The 20,603-nt window shown below is 57.1% G+C and overlaps 6 protein-coding genes across 6 annotated transcripts; 2 read left to right on the top strand and 4 right to left on the bottom strand.

Annotated features, from left to right (window-relative positions):
* The first annotated feature begins 824 nt into the window (after positions 1–824).
* B0H64DRAFT_410777 (uncharacterized protein) lies at positions 825–4,318 on the top strand. The gene has a single exon (XM_062804810.1). It carries the CDS (start codon positions 1,187–1,189, stop codon positions 4,199–4,201), a length of 3,015 nt encoding a protein of 1,004 aa, XP_062654350.1. The 5' UTR covers positions 825–1,186; the 3' UTR covers positions 4,202–4,318.
* Positions 4,319–6,064, bottom strand: B0H64DRAFT_410772 (uncharacterized protein). The gene is made up of 3 exons (XM_062804809.1): positions 5,705–6,064; positions 5,366–5,633; positions 4,319–5,289 (listed from the first exon to the last, which is right to left on the bottom strand). Exons 1-3 carry the CDS (start codon positions 5,724–5,726, stop codon positions 4,575–4,577), a joined length of 1,005 nt encoding a protein of 334 aa, XP_062654349.1. The 5' UTR covers positions 5,727–6,064; the 3' UTR covers positions 4,319–4,574.
* Positions 6,065–6,359: 295 nt separating this feature from the next.
* Positions 6,360–8,769, bottom strand: B0H64DRAFT_349541 (cytochrome P450). Its single transcript, XM_062801401.1, has 2 exons — positions 8,495–8,769; positions 6,360–8,439 (listed from the first exon to the last, which is right to left on the bottom strand). The coding sequence occupies exons 1-2, from the start codon at positions 8,565–8,567 to the stop codon at positions 6,596–6,598; spliced, it is 1,917 nt and encodes a 638-aa protein (XP_062654348.1). The 5' UTR covers positions 8,568–8,769; the 3' UTR covers positions 6,360–6,595.
* Positions 8,770–9,554: 785 nt separating this feature from the next.
* On the bottom strand, positions 9,555–11,262 carry B0H64DRAFT_410768 (oxidoreductase). The gene has a single exon (XM_062804808.1). The coding sequence runs from the start codon at positions 10,863–10,865 to the stop codon at positions 9,792–9,794; it is 1,074 nt and encodes a 357-aa protein (XP_062654347.1). The 5' UTR covers positions 10,866–11,262; the 3' UTR covers positions 9,555–9,791.
* Positions 11,263–11,585: 323 nt separating this feature from the next.
* B0H64DRAFT_410767 (uncharacterized protein) lies at positions 11,586–11,968 on the bottom strand (the record flags this gene model as incomplete). Its single annotated transcript, XM_062804807.1, has 1 exon — positions 11,586–11,968. A coding segment is annotated over one exon (296 nt), but the record flags the coding sequence as incomplete, so codon positions are not given.
* A 64-nt stretch (positions 11,969–12,032) lies between these two features.
* Positions 12,033–20,381, top strand: B0H64DRAFT_427382 (putative polyketide synthase). The gene is made up of 6 exons (XM_062805780.1): positions 12,033–12,731; positions 12,788–13,058; positions 13,133–13,254; positions 13,309–13,502; positions 13,613–19,152; positions 19,225–20,381. Exons 1-6 carry the CDS (start codon positions 12,079–12,081, stop codon positions 20,047–20,049), a joined length of 7,605 nt encoding a protein of 2,534 aa, XP_062654345.1. The 5' UTR covers positions 12,033–12,078; the 3' UTR covers positions 20,050–20,381.
* Positions 20,382–20,603: the final 222 nt, after the last annotated feature.

Here is a 20,603-nt window from a genome sequence, read left to right as displayed (position 1 = left end):
TCTAGGGATCAAACCAACTGGTCAGGGTCAAGAGTGTCAGAGTGTTTGACTGTGACGAGAGAGAGGTGTTCCGCGACACTTGGTTTACTGCGTAATGCTCGGGACAATATTCCCGTCCTCATTCGAGGGGGCGAGGACAACTTGATGATTCCCGTCCGGTTCCCCCAACGAACGTCTACAACTCGTTGGCTAGCACCCGGTGAAGCCGAAGGTTGCTGCAGGTCCAAAACACCACCGCTAGCTTGGTTTCCCCAGTGTATGAAATTCTTCGGGACCGACCTCGTCTCGCGAGTCGCGATCTCCACCCGTGCACCATGGTAACCAGTAGTAACAAAGCTGACAACGGGGATGAACGGCGCAGGACACGGTAGGAACGGGGCGTAGTACGGGATAAGAAGATCTCCATGGAGAGGTCGCCTGGGATGAGTCAGACCGGTTGTTTAAGTGTAAATACCGGCTCAACTAGGAAAGTAGAAGCGCCAAGTCTTTGCTTGATAAGACGGTTTTCATCGCGGTGATGTCTCGAACGCTCCCCAAAACAGTCAATGCTACAGCCAAGCCCGGGATCTGCAGCAGCCTTGTGGGAGATGTTACCGAGTGATGCGTCCGGGGTATGTCCGGGGCCCGGTGTGCCCAGCATTGGTCGTACTGCAGGCCAACCCCTCTCCTCCAATGGTGGCGGACAAGAGTCGAACGAGCGGACCCCTCGTAAGCAGGTACATGTATGTACACTAGGTCGACTCCCCATCCAAACTCCGAGCCCCAGGTTTGCAGGTCTACTCTGCATACACCGTGAGAATCTGGGCCCTCACTTCCACTTCCGTTGGTAACCCCCACCTCGGAACCGTTCGGGTGGTAGTACGAGAAGGACATTCAAGGAATTGACGTATGCTGTGTACACAACCCGTAGGATATTGCGGTGGGGGCCTAAACCGGCAGATCGACGGTGTTTTGGACTGTTTGTGGAGGCGTAGAGAGCAAGGCTGGAGCGCATCGAGGCATGAGCGAGTGCCGTTTTTTCTCCTCTGCCCCCGTGCCTGACGACACTCTGTAGGTACCTACACGAACTCTGCTCTGCAACTGTAGGCGAAACAACGTACCAACCTATGGGCTTTTCACTACCTACTTAGAATAGGGTTGAGCACAAACTACTACCCAGAGGATTTCCAGTCATCAACGAGATAGGATGGGCTCAATTGCAGTTCACGAGGCACCACGACACCCGGTGACGTCCATCGCCGAGATGGACGACGACACTATTGTCGAGATCGCCGACGCGTGCAACATCCCAACGGGCATCATCGAGGACCTATACACTTGTTTGCCACTCCAGCAGAGCATGATAGCTGAGAACCGGGCTGAAGTCTTTCACTTCATTATCTCCTTCGGGCCGACGGCGGACATCGACCGGTTTTGCGAGTGCCTGCGGAAGGTCGTTGCGACGAATTCCATCTTACGCACCAGACTCGTGCGCTCTGCAAGCCTGGGCGGCATCGTGCAGGTTGTCACGAGTGAGGAACATGTTACAGAGCATCATCCTGGTGTTGATGGCGAGGATGTGGAGCGCTACCTACAGCAAGATCCCCATCGGATGGGTCTTTGCATGCCCCTTTTCCGCACTGCCTTTATCGGAAGGTTCTTGGTGCTCACGCAACACCATGCCGTGTTTGACTATTGGTCATGGGACGCCATGATGAACGTGGATATCGCGGGTGCATACCTGCAAAGTCCAAAGTCTCGGATCAAGGTCAGCCCACGACCACCATTCAAGGACTTTGTTTCGCGGTGTCTCAATGTCGATGAGACGGAAGCCAGAGGCTTTTGGGCGTCACGGTTCAAGGGGTCTCCGGCCATCTTCCTCAAGCCCGAATCACCACGCACCTCCCCGCGAGTTGTCTCGAAACCGACTCGAAAATTCCATGTGGAGCGCATCAAGACGGGTGTACTCCCACCCACGCACGCTCCCCACTTCCTAGAGGCGGCATGGGCTTTGACAGCTTCCATCTACACCGATAGCGAAAGCGTGGCCTACGGCTACGTCCTGTCGGGCCGCACTCCCACTCCGGACGGCCTCGAGAACACGCTGGGTCCAACGGTCACCGAAATACCCATGCAGACCAATCTGCAGCGGAGAACGATGACGGTCGACAAGCTCATCAAGGACCGGGCCGCATCAATCCGCCAACTTCACCAAAACCCACACTTGATGCACTACCCTCTGGAGAAGATTGCCGCCCTGAGCGGAGCTGCAAAGAGCGCATGCGCATTCTCAGCACTATTCAACGTCCGCCCGGCGGTATTTGCCAACGCAGCCGAGGAGGGTGAAATCAAAATGGAGAGAATGGTGTGGCTCAACGGCCTCTTCCCACTGCAGCTCATCTTCAGCATTACGGGGGAGGGCATCGAGGTGTGGCCGCGAGTGGACGCCACTGTGGTCGATGACCGCCAACTCGATCGCCTCCTAAATCAGTTCAGCCACACATTCCGCCTGTTGACAGAAGCGTCCCCTCAGACAAAGCTGGACAACTTGCCTTTGCTCGATCCACAGGGGCGCGAAGAGGTCTTTCAGCTGAACAAGACCATCCCTGAGCCCGTGCAGGCCACCCTCTATGAACTCTTCACGGCCCAGGCGAGAGCACAGCCGAAGGCAATGGCAGTGACCACTGCGGGCGATGGGAATCTGACCTATGCCCAACTGGATTGGCTCTCTTCGCGGCTCGGCTGCGTATTGCAGTTGAAGGGTGTGGGGACCGCCAGCCGGGTCGGTTTGCTCATCGACAGATCGCCATGGGCCATTGTAGCCATTCTTGCCGTGCTCAAAGTTGGCGGCGTGTGCGTTCCCATCGACAACAGAAATTCGGGGGAGAGAAATATGGATCTGCTCTTGGAAACGGGGGCCAGGCTCATTTTGACCTTATCGGCCCAATATGCCCGTGCCATTGTTGGCCGTGGGATTGAAATTTTCGTGATGACCCCTGAATCCATCACCGAGATACCTCCATCGCTGGAGCAGCGGCAAGTTGTCACAAACACCAGCCAACCGGAGGACCCGGCGTACGTTTTCCACGCCAGCTATAACAACACCCCTGGAACTCGGAAAGCCGTCTTGCTTGAGCACCGCTCCTTGGCTTCAGCGTTGACGTGCCATGCGCAACGGTTTCGTTGGGGACCGGCCACCCGGATGCTTCAGTTCTGGTCTTTGGCGTCGGAGAACAGCGCGCTTGAAGTGTTCGGTGCGCTCCTCTCGGGCGGATGTCTCTGCATTCCTCCCCTCGCCCTTGAAAACAGCGGCGAGTCTACAGGCTCGTGGCTTTCGCGTTTCATCAAGTCCGCCAAAGTTGACTTCGCAATGCTGCCTCCGAGCGTGATTCGGGAACTCTCCCCGGCCAGTGTTCCGACTCTGCGCTCGCTGGTCTCGGTCGGTGAGCCGCTACAACAAGCCGACACGGAGACGTACAAGACTTGGGCAAGGAGCTTCCAGCTCTTTAACCGGTGGGGTGCAACAGCGGCACCGACGCTGAGCATCGTCTCGAAAATATCCCCGGATGTGCATCATGGCTTCTCCTCCAACAACGTCGGGATGCCGGTCGGTTGCGCGGCTTGGATCGTAAATCCTAGCAACGTCAACGACCTAGCCCCCTTCGGCGGGGTGGGCGAGCTCGTGATCGAAGGTCCTGGTACGGCCTCAGCCTCCTTTGGGAACGGTTCCATCCTTCCCCGACCTCAGTGGGCACTCGATCTCAAGCGCGGCCAGGCAACGCGCTTCTTCCGTACCGGCGACTTGTCCAAGTACAACAGCGATGGCAGCATCTCCTTTGTTGGTCGCATCAGCAATCGTGTCAAGTTAAGCGGCTGCCAGATGGTGCAGCTGGAGGACCTAGAGCGCACCATCGTTGGGTGCAGCCAAGTACGGGAGTGTGTGACCGCGGCGAAGATCATTGCCGGCCGCACCCAGATTGTTGCCCTGGTGTGCCTGGCAGACCCCCGCCTCCCGAGGGGGGTTTCACTGCAGCGGTTGATTGGACCCGACGCAGATATTGCCGCCCGGGGGATTGACGTTGTGCATGCCTATACACAATCCCGGCTGCCGGCTGACAGGGTGCCCGCCAGCTGGATCGCTGTAGAGAGGCTGCCCAGAACTCTGTCGCACAAGATTGATCGGGTTGCGGTGAAGGAGTGGTTGAAGACGTTGAAGAGATGAAGGGGGTAAAGTAGGTAGGTACCTATCAGCTCACTACATGTAGCTTTTCCTATGTATGCACCAAGGTTTCAACACCCATATGACTCGTGATGTACACTGCGCTCAGGAAGAAAACGAACTCAAGAAAGAAAGAAAAAGCGGTATTAATGATTACTGGTAGCGGCTTTCTATGTGCCTGTTCTCGGCACGACTGGATAGGTACAAATATGGTATCAATTTACCTTACCGATAGATACATAGTCGAAAAGCCCTCCACTCCCGCCGCGCTCTCGTCCCCTTGTCTCACACATTCCCGCTCCTCAAACCACTCCAAGTCCCACAAACCATCACAATCTCTGTAACACCCAGTACCCATTAACCACCCCGAAGCCACTCAGGCGGGAGAATGGCGGTCGTCCAGCTCCTGCATGCCATGCGCGCCCTTGGTTTTGTCGCGAAATAGAATGCCAAAAGTCAGGACGTGGGCCGTCTTGGCCAGCAGCGGCCTCGAATCTTCGTACTTGTCACCTGTCACCACGGTCCCATCCTCGGCTAGGTAGATGTGAAGATCCCGCGGCAGGAAGCGTCCGGGGTGCCAGAGATTCCACAGCCAGGAATTGAGCAGCATCAGGCTCGCCTCGAAGACGTAAAAGTACGTCTCGAACCGCATCAGCGGGGTGAGTCTCCTCAAAACCTCGATATCATCCAGATCCATCTTTGTGTTTCCCGTGTGCTCGACCAGGCGGAAGACGCAGCGCGCAAAGATGAGCGCCATACTCGCGTACAAGACGAACAGGGTGGTCTTGACGGCTTTGGAGTTCAGCCGTGCGCGGGTGAAGCGGTAGTGAAACATGCCGGCCATGACCACGAAGATCACGATGACGATCACCTGGATGGCGACGGCTGCAATGGTCAGGTCTTTGCCGAGGGACTGCGAGTCGCTAGACGGGTTCGCGACGAGCGAAACCCCCACCGCGTTGAGCGCTTCCACGACGGCCATGAGCCCACCAAATGTTGCTAGGACGCGGTTGGGCGGGAGAGGAGCGCAGTAGGGGACGTAGTAGAATACGCGACCGAGGACGTGGTAGTTGGAGAGTTCGAGAAGGGGCCTAGAACGCACAAACACCCACCATGTCAGTCAGAGTCGGGATGTCGATGGCTCGGGCTCGGCGACGAAGTACTCACGGGCAGACGTAGATAAAAACTTGGCTGAGAATAAACATGATCAAGGGCGTGTTGTCGGTGCGGCTGAACAGGTAGTTGAAGGATCCCCATTCTCGCAGTGCGTAGCCGACGGTGAACAACACCGCGCAGAGCGAATGCAGCCACATCAGCTTCCATGCCTTGTAGCGGACGCACTGCCACATGTGGAAGACGGCCGAGATGCCATATGCGATGGCGAAGAAAATGGGCGCTCCTTGGTTCGGGGCGTAGACATACAAACTCCAGAGGACTGCAACACGTTAGCACTGGGATCCTCGGTACTTAGGGAGGTACCTATGCTGTGGGTTGGTTCAGTCTTACCGGGTTCTCCAGGCGACGCCATCTTGAACGTCGCGACGCAAGGAAAAGAAGTGAGATCACGGCGGCGAGCCTGGCCGTGGGATGGTGGCTGTTAGTGATGGCGGCGACTACCTAGTGTTGGTTGGGGTGGCTGTTGAACCGTCTTGTTGTCGGGCTTCCTCTGGCTTTTTATTACTTGAACTTTTTTGGGTTCAGGTTTCTTTTATTCCTGGGGCGTCAAACTTTCTTGAGACATGATCCCTATTCCGCCGCGTTGCCCCTGATGACGCGCTCAAGCTCAAAGACAAAATAAGAATATACGGCAAGATTCTTTCAGGGGCGTTGGAATTGTTCCAGGACAACCAACCGGCCCAGCCCAAGCCGGACGCGTCATGTGTGTTGAGCGCCGCCATGAACAAGCGATGAGGCACAACGGCTTCGTCCCAAATAGGATAATACGCTTGCCAAGTCTGCCCAGACTTGAATCCTTGTTGCAGATCATCCCTTTCAGGACAAGGGCCACAGTTCCACAGGTTACACAGTATAGGAGAAAGAACGGCTGAGCGCCCCAAGTTTGAGTTTCGTTTACTTCGTACTGGGTCCTCGCCGTTTGATCCACGTCATGTGGGAGAAAGGGATCTCTCATTTTGGGATTCAATGGCCGTGGTTCGGCTCTGCTGCTTTCTCCCCCTTCACCTCCCAAGGTGCTGACGCGTCTTTGGCATCTTCTTATCCAATCTCCCGTTTGACTTTGCAGAGGCAAGTTGCAGATCATATTGAACTGACGCGAATTCCATGCTACACAGTATTATATGTCGTGTACCGTACAGATAGTCCCTAACCTCAACGGTTCAACCTGAGCCAATGAACCACTATCTCGGCCGTCCCCTGTACCTGATCGGGGCCGCCCAACTAAGATATTTCGGTCGATCTGCGCTTGGCTATTTTCAGGCGCAAACCCTCACCCTTGGCCTCGTTCGGCTCAAACACGTCATTCATTTGCAACACTGTCACCCAGCGGCTATCCCGTAGCCGCGCGTCCAGTCTGGCCCCGGCCGCCTCCCAGTCTTCGTCACCCAAGGGCACTCGCTCAATGCGGTGCTGTTTCAGCAACGTGAGTATCGCAGCCACGAACTCGACCTGGGCCATCTTCATGCCCGGACACACCCGCGGTCCCATTGCCCACGGCACCCATGTGCCCTTTGGCGGGTGATAATGCGCTTGGGCCGAGCCGGGCGGGTTGAGCCACCTTGACGGCCGAAACACGTATTCATCCGTGGCTTCGGCGCCTCCAGTGGCCGTCGTTGCTCCGGCCCGTGACGCTTCTGCCACCTGTACGAAGGGCGGATCAGACTGGTGGTTGACATGGCGCCATGACGGGAGAATGTGCAGCGCCAGCGAGTTGACATAGACTCTCGTGCCAGCGGGTACGTGGATGGTGCCCGTCGCAGTCTGCAGCGTCTGAGGTGCCGTGGTTTCCCGATGCACATGGGGCACCGGTGGGAACAGTCTCAGTGTCTCGAACATGAATGCCAACGTCCGGGTTGCGCGTGGGAAGACGGCCGAGTAGTCCATCAGCCCTTTCTCGTTGGCCGCCGTACCGGCACTGATGAGACTGAGGTCATCGACCTCCTCCAGGAGCCAGTCTTGCCATTCGGGATGCCGCGCCAGGAGAACCATGGCATAAGCCAGGGTGGTTGCTGTCGTCTCAAAACCTGCCGCTGTCACGATGAAGAGGTTGCTGATCATTTCGGCTTCCGTAAGAACGACGCCCGAGCCCTTGCCCTCATCGGATGCTCCTACGATCTTGCTGACGATCGTGGGTTTCGGCGTTGTCTCTCCTGTAGCGCGCCGCTCGCGCTCTTGTTTCAATATGGCCCTGCTGCGCTTTTCAACCTCCATCTTCGCGCACCCCACCGTCGTCATTTTCTTGTGCCACGGAAGCCAGCGCGGCCAGCACGTGAGGAGCTCTTTCGATAGCATTCCCACCCCCACTATGCTCACCACCATGGTGTTGAGCGACTCAACATGTGGCATCTTGTATCCAGGCTCCACGGTCCGATTGCTCCTGTCCCAGTCGCCGACGTCCACCCCCATGCTTGTGCCAAGGAGCACATGGATGGTAACCTTTTTGAGCATGTCAAACAGTTGCACCGTCTCCGCTGAATTGAGCTTCCGCTTCCCATCCGTCGGCGTAAGAATATCGCCCAGGAGCATCGAAGTTTGCCGAATAGACTCTTCGAAGACAGACCTGATAATGTGCTCGTCGATGACGCTTGTGATGATCTTCCGATGTTTCCTCCATCTGTCGCCATTTGAGGTGAGAACATTGGGACCGTACGTCCCAAGCGCGTAACTCATGGCCTTGGGTACTTCATAGTCCTGAGCCCGGGTCATGAGGTCTTGTGCGGCCACAGGGTCGGCAGTCCAGATTTCAGTCTTGCGTAGTCCCACCAGAACGAATGACCTCCCCATTCCACATCCATCACGGTGACCGGGCAAGTACTCGTCAAATGGGCGCAACTTCTCGTGAAATTCCCACCCAAATATCGTGAGCGAAACCCGGCTCCAAATCCCTTTGAGTAAAAGTTGTTGTATTCGCTCTCTGTTGAGGGGTGCGAGCAATATCCAAAGGAGATGGCCCTGGTCCACCGGAGTAAGAATCACTGGTAGCCCAATCTTTCGCGCTTGGAACACATTTCGGGCGTAGTTGTAGGCGAACTTGGTGAAAAATATTAGAATGACGGTGACGATGGCTTGGAAAGCGTAAGCCATGATGTCAGTAGTATGTAGATAGACACGTAAAACTACCTAGCTTGATAACGGTGACGGAAAGTCGGTGGCGGAAAGTGCGAGGACGATGCTCTTGATGTTCTCCGTTCATGATGGCTTGCGCTGAGTGCCGTCAACAAAAGCAAACAGCACCTGAAAGCTTTCTCCCAAGTCTCGGCGTGAATATTGTACCGACGCTCTCCGAGCTCAACGCCGTGGATGAATACTAGGTACCGCGTTTGTATGTACTATCGACGACCATAGGCCTACAAGTTGCGGTCTTTGGTACGCAAATTGTCACACTCGTGCCGCTTCCTATGAGTATACCTACCTACCTACCTAGGTAGGTAAAGTACCTAGTAAGTACGCAATCGCACTCGCGTTCGGTCCTTTGCTCCTACTTGCAGAAACCGGCTCGGAACACGTACATTCCTACGTATGGCGATCTTCATAGTGCACTTCGGTCAGCGCAGCATAATCCCCGGCTTCAATCCGCCTATCTGTCAAATAATAATTTCCCGTCTTACGGTCGTGAACGTTCCATGATGGGACACGATATCAGGATGTCACGCTTGGCAGACGCACGGGAACCTATTGCGAGTATAGATCGACACTAGAAATCCCGTCAAGTTTGGAAAGCTTCACTTCCTACCGAGCTAATCATCCAAGATAATTGGGCACCTTTCGATTGGCTGGACGGCATCTCCTCTTGGTTACAAATCCGCATACAACTCTGACAACAAACGCGCGGCCAACCCCCACCCGGCCGATCTGAGACACACGTCCTCGACGTCCTTGTGTGTATATTTGGATACTCCGCGGCTCGAATAGGAGAATATGGTCGCCAAGCCTAAGATACTGAGCCGCACTGCCACTGACATACAGTCCAGTACTCATGCGGCCGAAAGGTATCGGGGTAGATGCAATAATATACGTACACGCCCTATCTCCCGGCAACATGGCAATGCAATGCATGTTTAAGCGGACGTCCAGTCCGTCCCACTATGCGGGAATTCCCAGACTGGCAGCTATCGGGCTCTCGTCATATTATATGCAATGCAACACAGAGCCTTGCGCTTGCTTTGCCGCCCCCGCCCCTCCCACCCCGACGACTTCCATGGTACCTTGACAACGAGCAGAGTCAACCATGACTCCACATCTGCAAAGCTGACAAGCCGAGCTGGGCAGCATCGAATCATTCGGCATTCGTTCTATATCGCCTGGTGCAACTGGACGCGCAAGTGGACGCGCAACACGACGCGCAACTAGACTTTCATAGTGGCATGAAGACGGAATCCTAAGAACAAAAACTACCGAGATAAAGGAGTAGAGGAGATTAAATCTCCACGACCAACTTGCCAAACTGCTTCCCGCCCTTCAGGTCCTCAAACAGTGCCTCGATCTGATCAACGCAGTCCAGCCCCTTGACAGTCCTGGAAACGACCGGCCTGATCCCGTGGCGGGCCACAAAATTGACAAACTCCGTGAACTCGACCCTCGAGCCCAGCGTAGTGCCCCTCAGCTCGATATTCTTCATGACGGCCTGCATGGGCCAGTCCATGACCGGCGCCACGGTCATGCCATAGCACGAAATCACCCCGCCAGGCTTGAGCAACGGGACGCTCCGCACCACGATATCCCCGCCGGCCCCGTCGATGACCGCGTCCAGATACGGCCTCTCCGCCGGCAGCAGCTTGGCCAGGTTCTTGGGCCACTCGTCGCGCGTGTACAGAACACCCCCCTTGGCGCCCAGCTCCTGCGCCCTGGCCAGCTTAGCCTCGCTGCTGGAGGTCACGTAGACGTCGACGCCCAGCGCCAGGGCAAACTGGAGCACCTGCAGGGCGACACCGCCACCGATGCCGGTGACGAGGATGCTCTTCCCCGGGCCGGCCGCCGAGGCCGCTTTGGTGAGCAGGGCGCGGTAGGCGGTGACACCCGCCGAGGGTAGCGCGGCGCCCTCGGCGGCGGTGAGGTGGGCCGGGAGCAGCTCGACCTCGTCCTCCTCGACGACGACGTAGGTCTGGCCGCCGCCGAGGTGCGTGTGCGGGCCCACGCCGCCGATGGTGCTGAACTGCGCCCAGTCCTCGGGCCCGGCCTGGTCCGCCGCCCACCCGCGGAAGGGCGTGAGCACGACGAGCTTGTTGATCAGCTCCGCCGTGCGCGTGCACCCGGGCCCGGCGCCGATCACCTCCCCGCAGGCGTCGGAGAAGAGGGGCGCCTGGAAGGAGATGTTGGGGTACAGGTTCTGGCGGATGAAGACGTCCCTGTGGTTGAGAGCTGCGGCAGCCGTCTTCACCAGCAGCTGGCCAGGCCCGGGAGTGGGTGTGGGTACGGCGCTGAGCTGGAGCGGGTAGTAGGGCGCTGCCCCCGGCTTGCCACGCTTGTGCTTGATGGTGAGTATGTGCGGCATGGTTGGTGCTTGTGGACTCGGTCAGGGAGATAGGAAAAAGAGATAAGATTCAGAACAGAGGCTGGGAGAACGGGGGGGAGAGTTGGTTGAGGTGATCCATGGCTGCTCGCACTGGTCGTTCATGCGGACTTATGATAGACATTGATAGAGAGACGATAGATGTCAGCACGGTGGCGTATTTCCCCCGCTTCGGTGCCTTGCTGAGTAGGTATGGAGGGAGATAGTCAGCGGTCTGTTATGCGTGTCGCGGCTATCTTCGGTAGCGTATGCGGGCTCCTGCCAATATTGTGATAGATGCAGCCGATTATTGACGGTGCGTCGCTGACTGGAATTCCAAGTTGACGTTGCATTACATGCGTGGAATGGTTGCATTTGGGTGCGGCTTAAACATTCACCCACATAAAAGCAACAATGGAGAGAGCACGCCATGCTGATAATCATGAAACAAGTCGGGGTATGTACCACACCATCAGCACCAAGATCCCGGCTTTTGTTTTTTATACTTCCAAGGTACTGACCCTTGGTGTCCAACTTTATTCCAACCCACCTTCATGTCCGGACAACAAAGGTCGGATCGCGATGGGGGCCAACCTTACCTACCGGGTAATGTAGTGGCAAGTACCTCTGGTTGGCCCTTGACTGGAGAAGGAGGGTCTAGGCCATGCGGCATGGCCCTTCTGCAAACCATCACGGTCACATTTGCACAAAGCCTGCCGTCCCACGCGTTCCATTTTTGTTCACCGTGAAAATCCTGGTTGCCGGGTCCGAGCCAGCGACCGATATTTCGGCCACCAGTTGGATCCGAAGTCACCCCAGATTTTGTTTCAAGGCATGGCTGTAGTAAAAGGTACCAAAGGCGGGGTGCGCAACGAACTTACACCACAACCAGGAATCGCCTACACCCACGCTAGGTTCCCGCGCTGCAGTCGGGCGGCGCGTGGGTGATTCAGCTCTCGTCCGGATGGGGCAGCAGGATCGAGTCTCCCCGGGCCATCGAGGCTTGCCGTTGACCGTATGGATGGGGAGGGGCCCTCTTGAGTCCTGTGCCTGAGTTGCTCGGGCAGGATGGATATAAATAAGAGACAATACCGCAGTTGGCATCTCTAGCTTGCTATTCCCCGGTGTCTCAGAGTGATATTCAACACACATTTCAACACCCTCAGAATCTTTCAAATATATCGCATCGCCAGTTTCCTATCTTTGATCCGTCGTCATGGTCAATGATATCCCTATTGCCGTTGTAGGCATTGCCTACCGTGCCCCTGGTACCGGTGGCAAGGGTATATGGGACTACCTTACACAAGCTCGGTCTGCATGGTCGAAGTTCCCCGACCACCGGTTCAATGTGTCGGGATATTGGAAGCCCGGTGCCGACAAATCCGGCGTGTTCAGAGCCGAAGGCGCACACTTTGTGCCCGAGGACATTTACGCTTTCGATGCCGCTTTCTTCAACATGAGAGCGGAGGAGGCTAAGAACGCTGACCCCCAGCACCGAATGCTGCTTGAGTGCGCCTTGGAGGCCGTGGACGACTCTGGTCACAGCCTTACTGACCTTGCCGGGAAGAAGATCGGCGTCTTCGTGGGTGCCGGCCAGCACGAATACTCCGAGCGTCTCTGCGAGGACCACTTCGCAGCCAAGACATTCACAGCTACCGGACTGGCACCCTGCATGCTCGCCAACCGCATCTCGTACTTCTTCGACGTGAGCGGACCTAGCGTCGTGCTGGACGCTGCCTGTGCCAGTAGTGTCTACGCAGCACACCAAGCCGTGTCGGCTGTCCGCAACGGAGAGTGCGAGGCTGCGTTTATCGCATCATGTGCGCTCACGGTTGCCCCTGGCGGGTGGCTCGCGCTGGAAAAGACAGGGTAACGTAACGATACAAGATATCTCGATTACAAACAGTCGCCTAACAATCAGACAGGGCTCTTTCGGTTCACGGTAGAAGCTTTTCGTACGACCACAAAGCCTCTGGCTTCGGACGTGGCGAGGGCGCTGGCTGCCTGCTTATCAAGCCCCTGAAGGATGCAGTGGCAGCGGGTGATCCAATCCATGCCGTCATTCGCAATTCTGCCTGCAACCATGGAGGAAGGTCGGAGGGCATCACCATGCCAAACGGCATAGCTCATCGAGAGCTCCTCCGCTCGGTGCATCATGCCGTCGGCTTGGACCCTGCCGATACCCCTGTTGTTGAGGTTCGTGCCCAATATATCTGCACAGTGATCAGCACGTGTAATGCCTAGGTCTCTGACATTTTGCTCTTCTCTAGGGCCATGGAACCGGCACTGCGGCCGGTGACCCGATCGAAGCCGGCGCATTTACGGCGGTTCTTGCCAAAGACAGAACACCAGACAACCCCATCTACATTGGATCGGTCAAGTCGAACTTCGGGTAGGAAATTCGCGATCCCCAACAGCCGCGCGCTTTTCTAACTCATCGGAACAGGCATCTCGAAGGGGCCAGCGGCATGCTGGGCATGATCAAGGCAATCTTGATGGTCAAGAACGGAATCGTACTTCCCACCGCAGGCTTCGAGTCCATCAACCCCAAGATCCCGGACAAGGAGAAGATTGTCGTGGCAGAGGCCCCCCTGCCATGGCCGAAAGGCGAGCCACGACGAGTACTGGTGACCAACTTCGGTAAGGCAGCCCCAGGTTCTTGCTTACGACGCGACGTTTTGATTACTTGCTAACTAGCGACGGACGGCTAGGCTTTGGTGGCAGCAATTCTGCGATCCTGTTCGACCAAGCTCCATCCAGTGGTGCCACAAAGAGTCACGCCAGCCTCAATGGCGTCGATGGCACCAATGGCCACACCAATGGCCACACCAACGGCAACATCAACGGCAACACCAACGGCAGCACCAACGGCACCACCAACGGGCACACAAACGAAAACGGTGTCTCTTTCACGGACGATTCGCGCCTATTCGTTCTCTCCGCAAAAAGCGAAAAGAGTCTAACGTCATACCTGGGCGTATTCAGCGAGTATTTAGAGGACGAGGCTCCCGAGACTCAGGATTATCTCCAAAGCCTTGCCTACACCTTGGGCCAGCGCCGCACGCATCACCCATACCGCGTTGCGGTAGTGGCGGACTCCCTTGAGACCCTCGAGGAGAAGATCTCAGCGATCAAGCCAGGCAGGGCCAAGAACCGAACTCTTGCCTTTGCCTTCACTGGCCAGGGTGCCCAATACGCCCAGATGGCGACCGGACTACGGCGCTACGATCTCTTTGCGGCTGCATTGGATGAAGCCGATGCCCATCTTCGCGCCATGGGTGCAACGTGGAGTCTCCAAGAGGAGCTTAGCAATCCTGTGGATAGCTCCCGCGTGGATGATGCTGAGATCAGTCAGCCGGCGTGTACCGCTATTCAACTGGGTCTGGTGGCGCTACTCAAGAGTTGGGGGCTTGTTCCGAAGGCCGTTACCGGGCACTCGAGCGGCGAGATTGCTGCAGCATATGCCGCAGGTTTGATCTCCTTCAAAGCAGCCATTGCCATCTCCTATTTCAGGGGCCAGGCAGCTGCTCGGCTGTACCGCCAACAGTCCCAGGAGGGGCAGCAGGGGGCCATGCTGGCCCTCGGTCTTGGACCCGAGCAAGCGGCCGAGCTCATCCAGGGTACCGCACAAGGGTATGCCACTGTTGCCGCTATCAACAGTCCCAAGAGTGTCACCGTCTCGGGAGACGTGGCTGCCATCGAGCGGGTTCACAAAGCTGCAGAGGAACAAGGCCTGTTCGCCCGCAGACTCAAAATCCAAATGGCCTACCACTCGCGACATATGGAATCGGTGGCATCCTATTACCTGGACCATATCCGGCCCTACTGCGAGAAGGATGCAGCAGACCTTACCACCGGTGACGCCGCCGACGTTATGTTTGTGTCTTCTGTCACGGGAGGCGTACTTGACCGGGACAGCGTTGACGCGACATACTGGGTAAAGAACCTCGTCCGTCCCGTCAGGTTCGCAGATGCCATCCAGGCGATTCTCACACCGCCGTCGCTCAAAGGCAGCATCCAGGCAGAAGTTCCCAATACTATTCTGGAGATCGGTCCCCACGCTGCTCTCAAAAGTCCGATCAAGCAGACGGTAGAGTTGACCCATCCCCAAATGGTTTCGACATTCACCTACCTCCCTTCATTGATGCGCAATACAAGCGCCGAAGCAGCACTTCTCGACCTGGCCGGCGCTCTCTTCACTCTAGGAGTCCCGATCCAGCTCGGAGCTATCAACCAAACCAATATTGATAACTCCGACGTTATCACCGGCCTTCCGGGGTACGCCTGGGACAAATCGGTGAGCTACCAGCTCGAGCCGCGGGCGGTTCACGAAAAGCTATTCCCGGCTGAGGCCTATAATCCGCTATTGGGAAGAATCCTTCCCAGTTACGGTGGCAAGGCGAAAGCATACCGCCAGGTCTTTACACTGGATGAAGCCCCGTGGATCCGGGACCACGTCGTGGCCGGCGCTACCATTTTCCCCATGACCGGCTATATGTCTTGCGCTATCGAGGCCTGTAGGAGGACTCTATCTTCCCCGGCGGCCGCGTTCCTCGTACGTGAATTTCACGTCAAGTCCCGTCTGGAAATCCAAGAAGACGAGGAGGTCGATATGATCACCCAGATCCGACCGGCTGCTGGCGGAAGGGCCGCAAACTCGTCAACCGCGTGGGAGTTCGAGATCTCCGCCTGGAGAGACAATGGATGGGTAGTCCACGCTCACGGCCAAATTGAGCCTGAATTCACCGACATGAGTGTGGAAACGCCAACCCTCAAAGCTTCACTCCCGCTAGTCGAGAGGACCGACGACCTAATCGAACAGGATTTGGCATACGCCTTTGCCGTCGCCGGTGTGCGCGCCACCCGCTATGGCCCAACCTTCCAGAACTCGACAGCCTTCTTCGAGGGCAAGGGGTACACGCTCCTCGAACACAAGCTCCGTGACCTGGGCTATGCCCTCGAGGCGCCCAACCCCTATGGCTCTCCTGTCTCAGTCGACCCACCCACCATTGATGGGTTCCTCCAGGGTGGTGGTCCCCTCCAAGTGACCGAGGACGGACGGAGACCAGCACAAATGCCCAACTATATTAGCCGGTTCCGCATCTCCAACACGATCCCAACCACTCCCGGACAGCGCTTCGACATCGTCACGCGCTTACTAAATTACGATGTCAAGGGTGGCCGCATGAACATCAGCGTAGCAGCCTTTGCGCGAGATGCGGATGATAACCTCACCCCTGTCGCTGAGTGGGAGTCCTGTGCCTTCCGTACCATTGGCTCGGCCGACGAGGAGCTTGATCCGACTGCGGCTCTGCCGGAGAGCTGGAAGTGGGAACTGCTCCCGCGCTTCGACTATCTCCAGTTCGACAAGCTCAGCAAGTCACTTCCTCGAGGGGGATTAAGCCCCGAAGAAGAGCAGCACGTTGCCAACATGGACAAGGTCGCCTGGTACTACATCAACAAGGGCATCGAAGAAACGGCCAACGACGACCGCTCGGACTACCCACACCACTATACCCAGTTTGTCAAATGGGCGAATATCAATGGTGGCACTCGCCGCGTTGAGCTAGGTGTAGACCTGTCTCAGGAGACTCTCGATGCGGTCCGGAAACACGATGCGCAGGGTGAGATGCTCTGCGTGATCGGCGAGAAGATTGCTTCCATCCTGCGCGGCGAGGTCGAGCCCCTCGCGCTCATGCTTGCCGATGGCTTGCTTACTCGCCATTATGAAGCCGACCAGATGAACGCTCATCTCAGCAGCGTCCTCGGCGAGCTGGTACTCAATCTCTCCAATCTTGAACCCAACCTCAAGGTGCTGGAAATCGGCGCTGGTACGGGCGGCACAACCCTCCCCGTACTCGAGGCACTCGCGCGTGGCAAGGAAGAAGCCACCATTCTCAACTACACCTTCACGGATATCTCTTCGGGCTTCTTCGAGGGCGCCAAGAACAAGCTTTCCGACCCCAGGTTTGCTCACCGCATCACCTACAAGAAGCTCGATATCGCACAAGATCCACTTGAGCAAGGCTTCGACCCGGACGAGTACGACGTAATCATTGCCGCCAACGTTCTGCATGCCACCGAAGACATGGGTACTACCATGACCAACGTCCGCAAGCTGCTCAAGCCGCGCGGCAAGCTCTTCCTACTCGAAGCCAACCGCCACCCTGCTGTGCTATTACCATTCTTCCTGCTCCCCGGCTGGTGGTATGCCAAGGATCACTACCGCGACCATGATGCGGGCCCCATGATGCCTAAGCAGGTTTGGAATCAGCTGCTTCTTGATACGGGGTTCTCGGGGGTTGACGTCGAGATCCAAGATCGGCCCGGGGACCCGGGTGCAACTATGAGCATTCACGCGTCCACCAGGGTAGCCGCGCCGGAAGACGGCAAAACCGTCGCGGTTACGGGACCATTTATGGATGACGAGGAGGTCGAGTTCGCCACTCTTGTATCCGAGGCCATCGCAGCGCAGTACGGCATCCCGGTCGAGATCAAGCCCTTCGCTGAGATCGACCCAGCGGATGATCCGTACTACATCGTCATCGACTCTCCCCGGTACAGTCTGATGAAGGATATGAACGAGGAGAAGTTTGAGAGACTGCAAAACCTTTTGCTTCGCAACACCGGCCTGCTCTGGATCATCCCCAACTCTGGTCCTGTGGAGGTTAGCTTCGTCAAGGGTATGATTCGCACCCTCCGCGTGGAAAAGGCCGGTGATCCGAAGAACCTTATGCAACTCGACGAGACGCCTCTTACGGAAGAGGCTCTTCCCAGCATTGTCAAACTCGTCGGGACGCTCCGCGACCCAGACATCACCCGCACGCAGGACATGGACTTCGTCTTCCATGACGGCACCATCTACATCCCGCGTATGAGATTGCTGAGGGACTTCAAGGAACAGTTTGCCGCCGAGCAAGGCATCAAGCACCGCAAGCTGCGGAACCTGTGGGAAGCGGGCGACAGCGCGCTCGAGATGACCATCGATGCTGCGGGAAGTCCCGACTCGATCTATTTCCGCCGTACCGACGCGCTTCAACAGCAGCTTGGTGAGGACGAGATTGTCGTCAAGGTCGAAGCTGCAGGCGTCAGTTACCGGGATCTCAACCTCGTTTTGGGGGCCATCCCCTGGGCGCCTCCCGGCTTCGATGGTGTGGGCAGGGTGGTCAAGGCCGGTGCTGGCGTGACCAACCTACAAGAGGGAGATCAAGTCTTCTTCCTCTCGCTCGAAAGCAGTGCATTCTGTACGTACAAGAAAATGCCTGTCTGGCACGCCGCCCGCGTCCCGGCCCGCATCAGCACCACAGACGCCGCGACCATCCCGCTTGCATACTCCCTCGCTGTTCTTGCGCTCCTCCACACGGCCAGGCTCAGGAAGAACGAGACTGTACTCATCCACGCGGCCGCTGGAGCAGTTGGCCAGGCCTGTGTCACCATCGCGCAGCACCTGGGCGCTGATATTTTCGTCAGTGCCGGTACCCCCGCCAAGAGGGAATTCTTACACGAGACTTTCGGCATCCCCAAAAAGCGTATCTTCTCCAGCCGTACGGCCGACTTCAGAGATGCCATACTCGTTGCCACCAACAACAAGGGGGTAGACGTCATCGTAAACCAGCTCGGTGCCGAGCTCATGACCGAGACATGGGCGGTGACAGCCCCTTTTGGCCGGTTTATCGAGATCGGAAAAAAGGAGACGTCCAGCAACGGCTACCTCCCCATCCGGCCCTTCGACAGCAACGTCACCTTCAGTGGCATCGATCTGCGCGATCTCTACAGGCACCGACCTGACGTTCTCAAGGATGTCTTCGCCGACGTTGTTGGGCTCGTCCAGCGCAGGGTCGCCGTGCCCATCAAGCCCGTCACGGTGCTGCCCATCTCGCAGTTCCAGAAGGCGTTGCAGAAGCTCAAGTCCGGTGACAACATTGGCAAGGTCGTCGTCACGCTTGGCCCGGACGAGCGTGTCATGGCGGAGAGCAACCTCGGCCCGACGGCTGTGGCCCTCAAGCCGGACGCGACCTATGTCATCACCGGCGGCACCCGAGGTATCGGTCTCAACCTCGGAACGTGGATGATTGATCACGGGGCGAAGAACGTTGTGTTGCTTGGCCGCAGTGGTGCCGCCGGTCCCGCGGTGAAGAAAGTGCTAAAGCAGTACGAGGGAACCGACGTGACCGTTCGCGCTCTTGCTTGCGACGTCGGCAACTACAGCATGCTCAAAGACGTGCTAACTAAGTCTATTGCCGACCTTCCCCCGGTCAAGGGAGTAGTACACAGTGCTCTTCTCCTGAGTGTAGGTCCCCCCCAGCCCTTCATTTTGAGGTAAACCCCCCTCCTGTTCAGAAGCTGATCCTGGTACGCGCAGGACACATTGTTCGAGAACGCGACCTTCTCGGACTGGGAGATTATCTGCAAGCCTCGGGTCGACGCGGCATGGCACTTGCACAATATCCTGCCCAAGGACATGGACTTCTTCATCGGTCTGGGCTCCTTCCTCGGCGACACGGGCAACGCCGGGCAGGCCATCTACGCGGGCACGGCCGTCTTCTACCACGAGTTCGCCAAGTACCGCAACAAGCTCGGCATGCACACCATCTCGATCGCGCTCCCGGTCGTGCTGGACGTGGGCTACGTGGCGGACAACAACCTGACCGACATCCTCAAGCAGACGCTCGGGGCGACGCTGACCATGGCCGACATCCGCACGCTCGTCAAGGGCGCGGTCATGGGCCCGGACAGCCCGTTCCACCACGACGGCAAGGCGCTGGCCTTCCGTATGTTCCTCGAGGGCCAGCCGGTGGTCGACGGCGGACCGTGGACCTTCTTCCACCCCGTCCACGCCAAGGAGAACCTCAAGGCGGAGCGGGCCAAGAAGGCCAAGGGAGGGAAGGGCGGCGGCGTGGGAGGAGCGGGCGGGGACGTGTTCTCGGCGAGCTGGACCACGGCCGAGGATCCGCGGGTGGGCCTGACCGAGGCGCTGCGGACCAAGGTCTCGGCCATGACGATCATCGATCGGGACGAGGTCGGTGCCGACACGCCCCTGGCGACGTTCAACTTGGATTCGTTGGTGAGTGTCGAGCTGCGGAACTGGATCCGCCGCGAGACGGGCGTCGAGGTGTTGTTGAGTGCTATTACTCAGGCCGAGAGTTTGACGGCGCTGGCCGCCGAGATTCTTGCGCAGAGGCAGTGAGTGCGAGATGGTTGGTGGGGGCAAACATATCAGAGGAGAAGAACCTTTTTCTTTCATCTTTTTTTCTTTTTTCCTTTTTTCGCCTTCTCGATTCTTGTTTCTTGGAGATTTACTCGGAGTTCTGAGACTACCTAAGAACAGATTGTCTGTAGTTTAGCCATTTTCTCTTCTTTTGTGTGTCTCTTATCGCGTGTGGGCTGAAACTCCTGTGTTCCGTTCGATCCGTGCCGCCGGTGCGTTGTTAGATTCAGAATCTTACATCTGTTCGTGCAGCAGAAAGAGGCGCAACTACCTAGGTACGCTCCAGTATTGCCACGGGGGGCTCCAAGAGGTGGACACGGCGTTTGTAACAGTCGATTACTCCACAGTGTTGTTCCCCTAAATCGTAACGTCGGCCCAGGGATGTATACCAACATAATACTTGGAAGGAGACGCAACAACTATTCAAAACCAACAAGTTGATTTATTTCCCCCATTGCTGGGCGCCAATTCAGGGCCAACCATGATAACAACAATGCTCCAGTGTGCCCGGCAACAAGCCTGGTTGAATGAAG

Source organism: Chaetomium fimeti, assembly GCF_033439085.1.
Source record: "Chaetomium fimeti strain CBS 168.71 chromosome Unknown B0H64scaffold_11, whole genome shotgun sequence".
Taxonomy (NCBI): Eukaryota; Fungi; Ascomycota; class Sordariomycetes; order Sordariales; family Chaetomiaceae; genus Chaetomium; species Chaetomium fimeti.
This window is presented reverse-complemented; position numbering and strand designations above follow the sequence as displayed.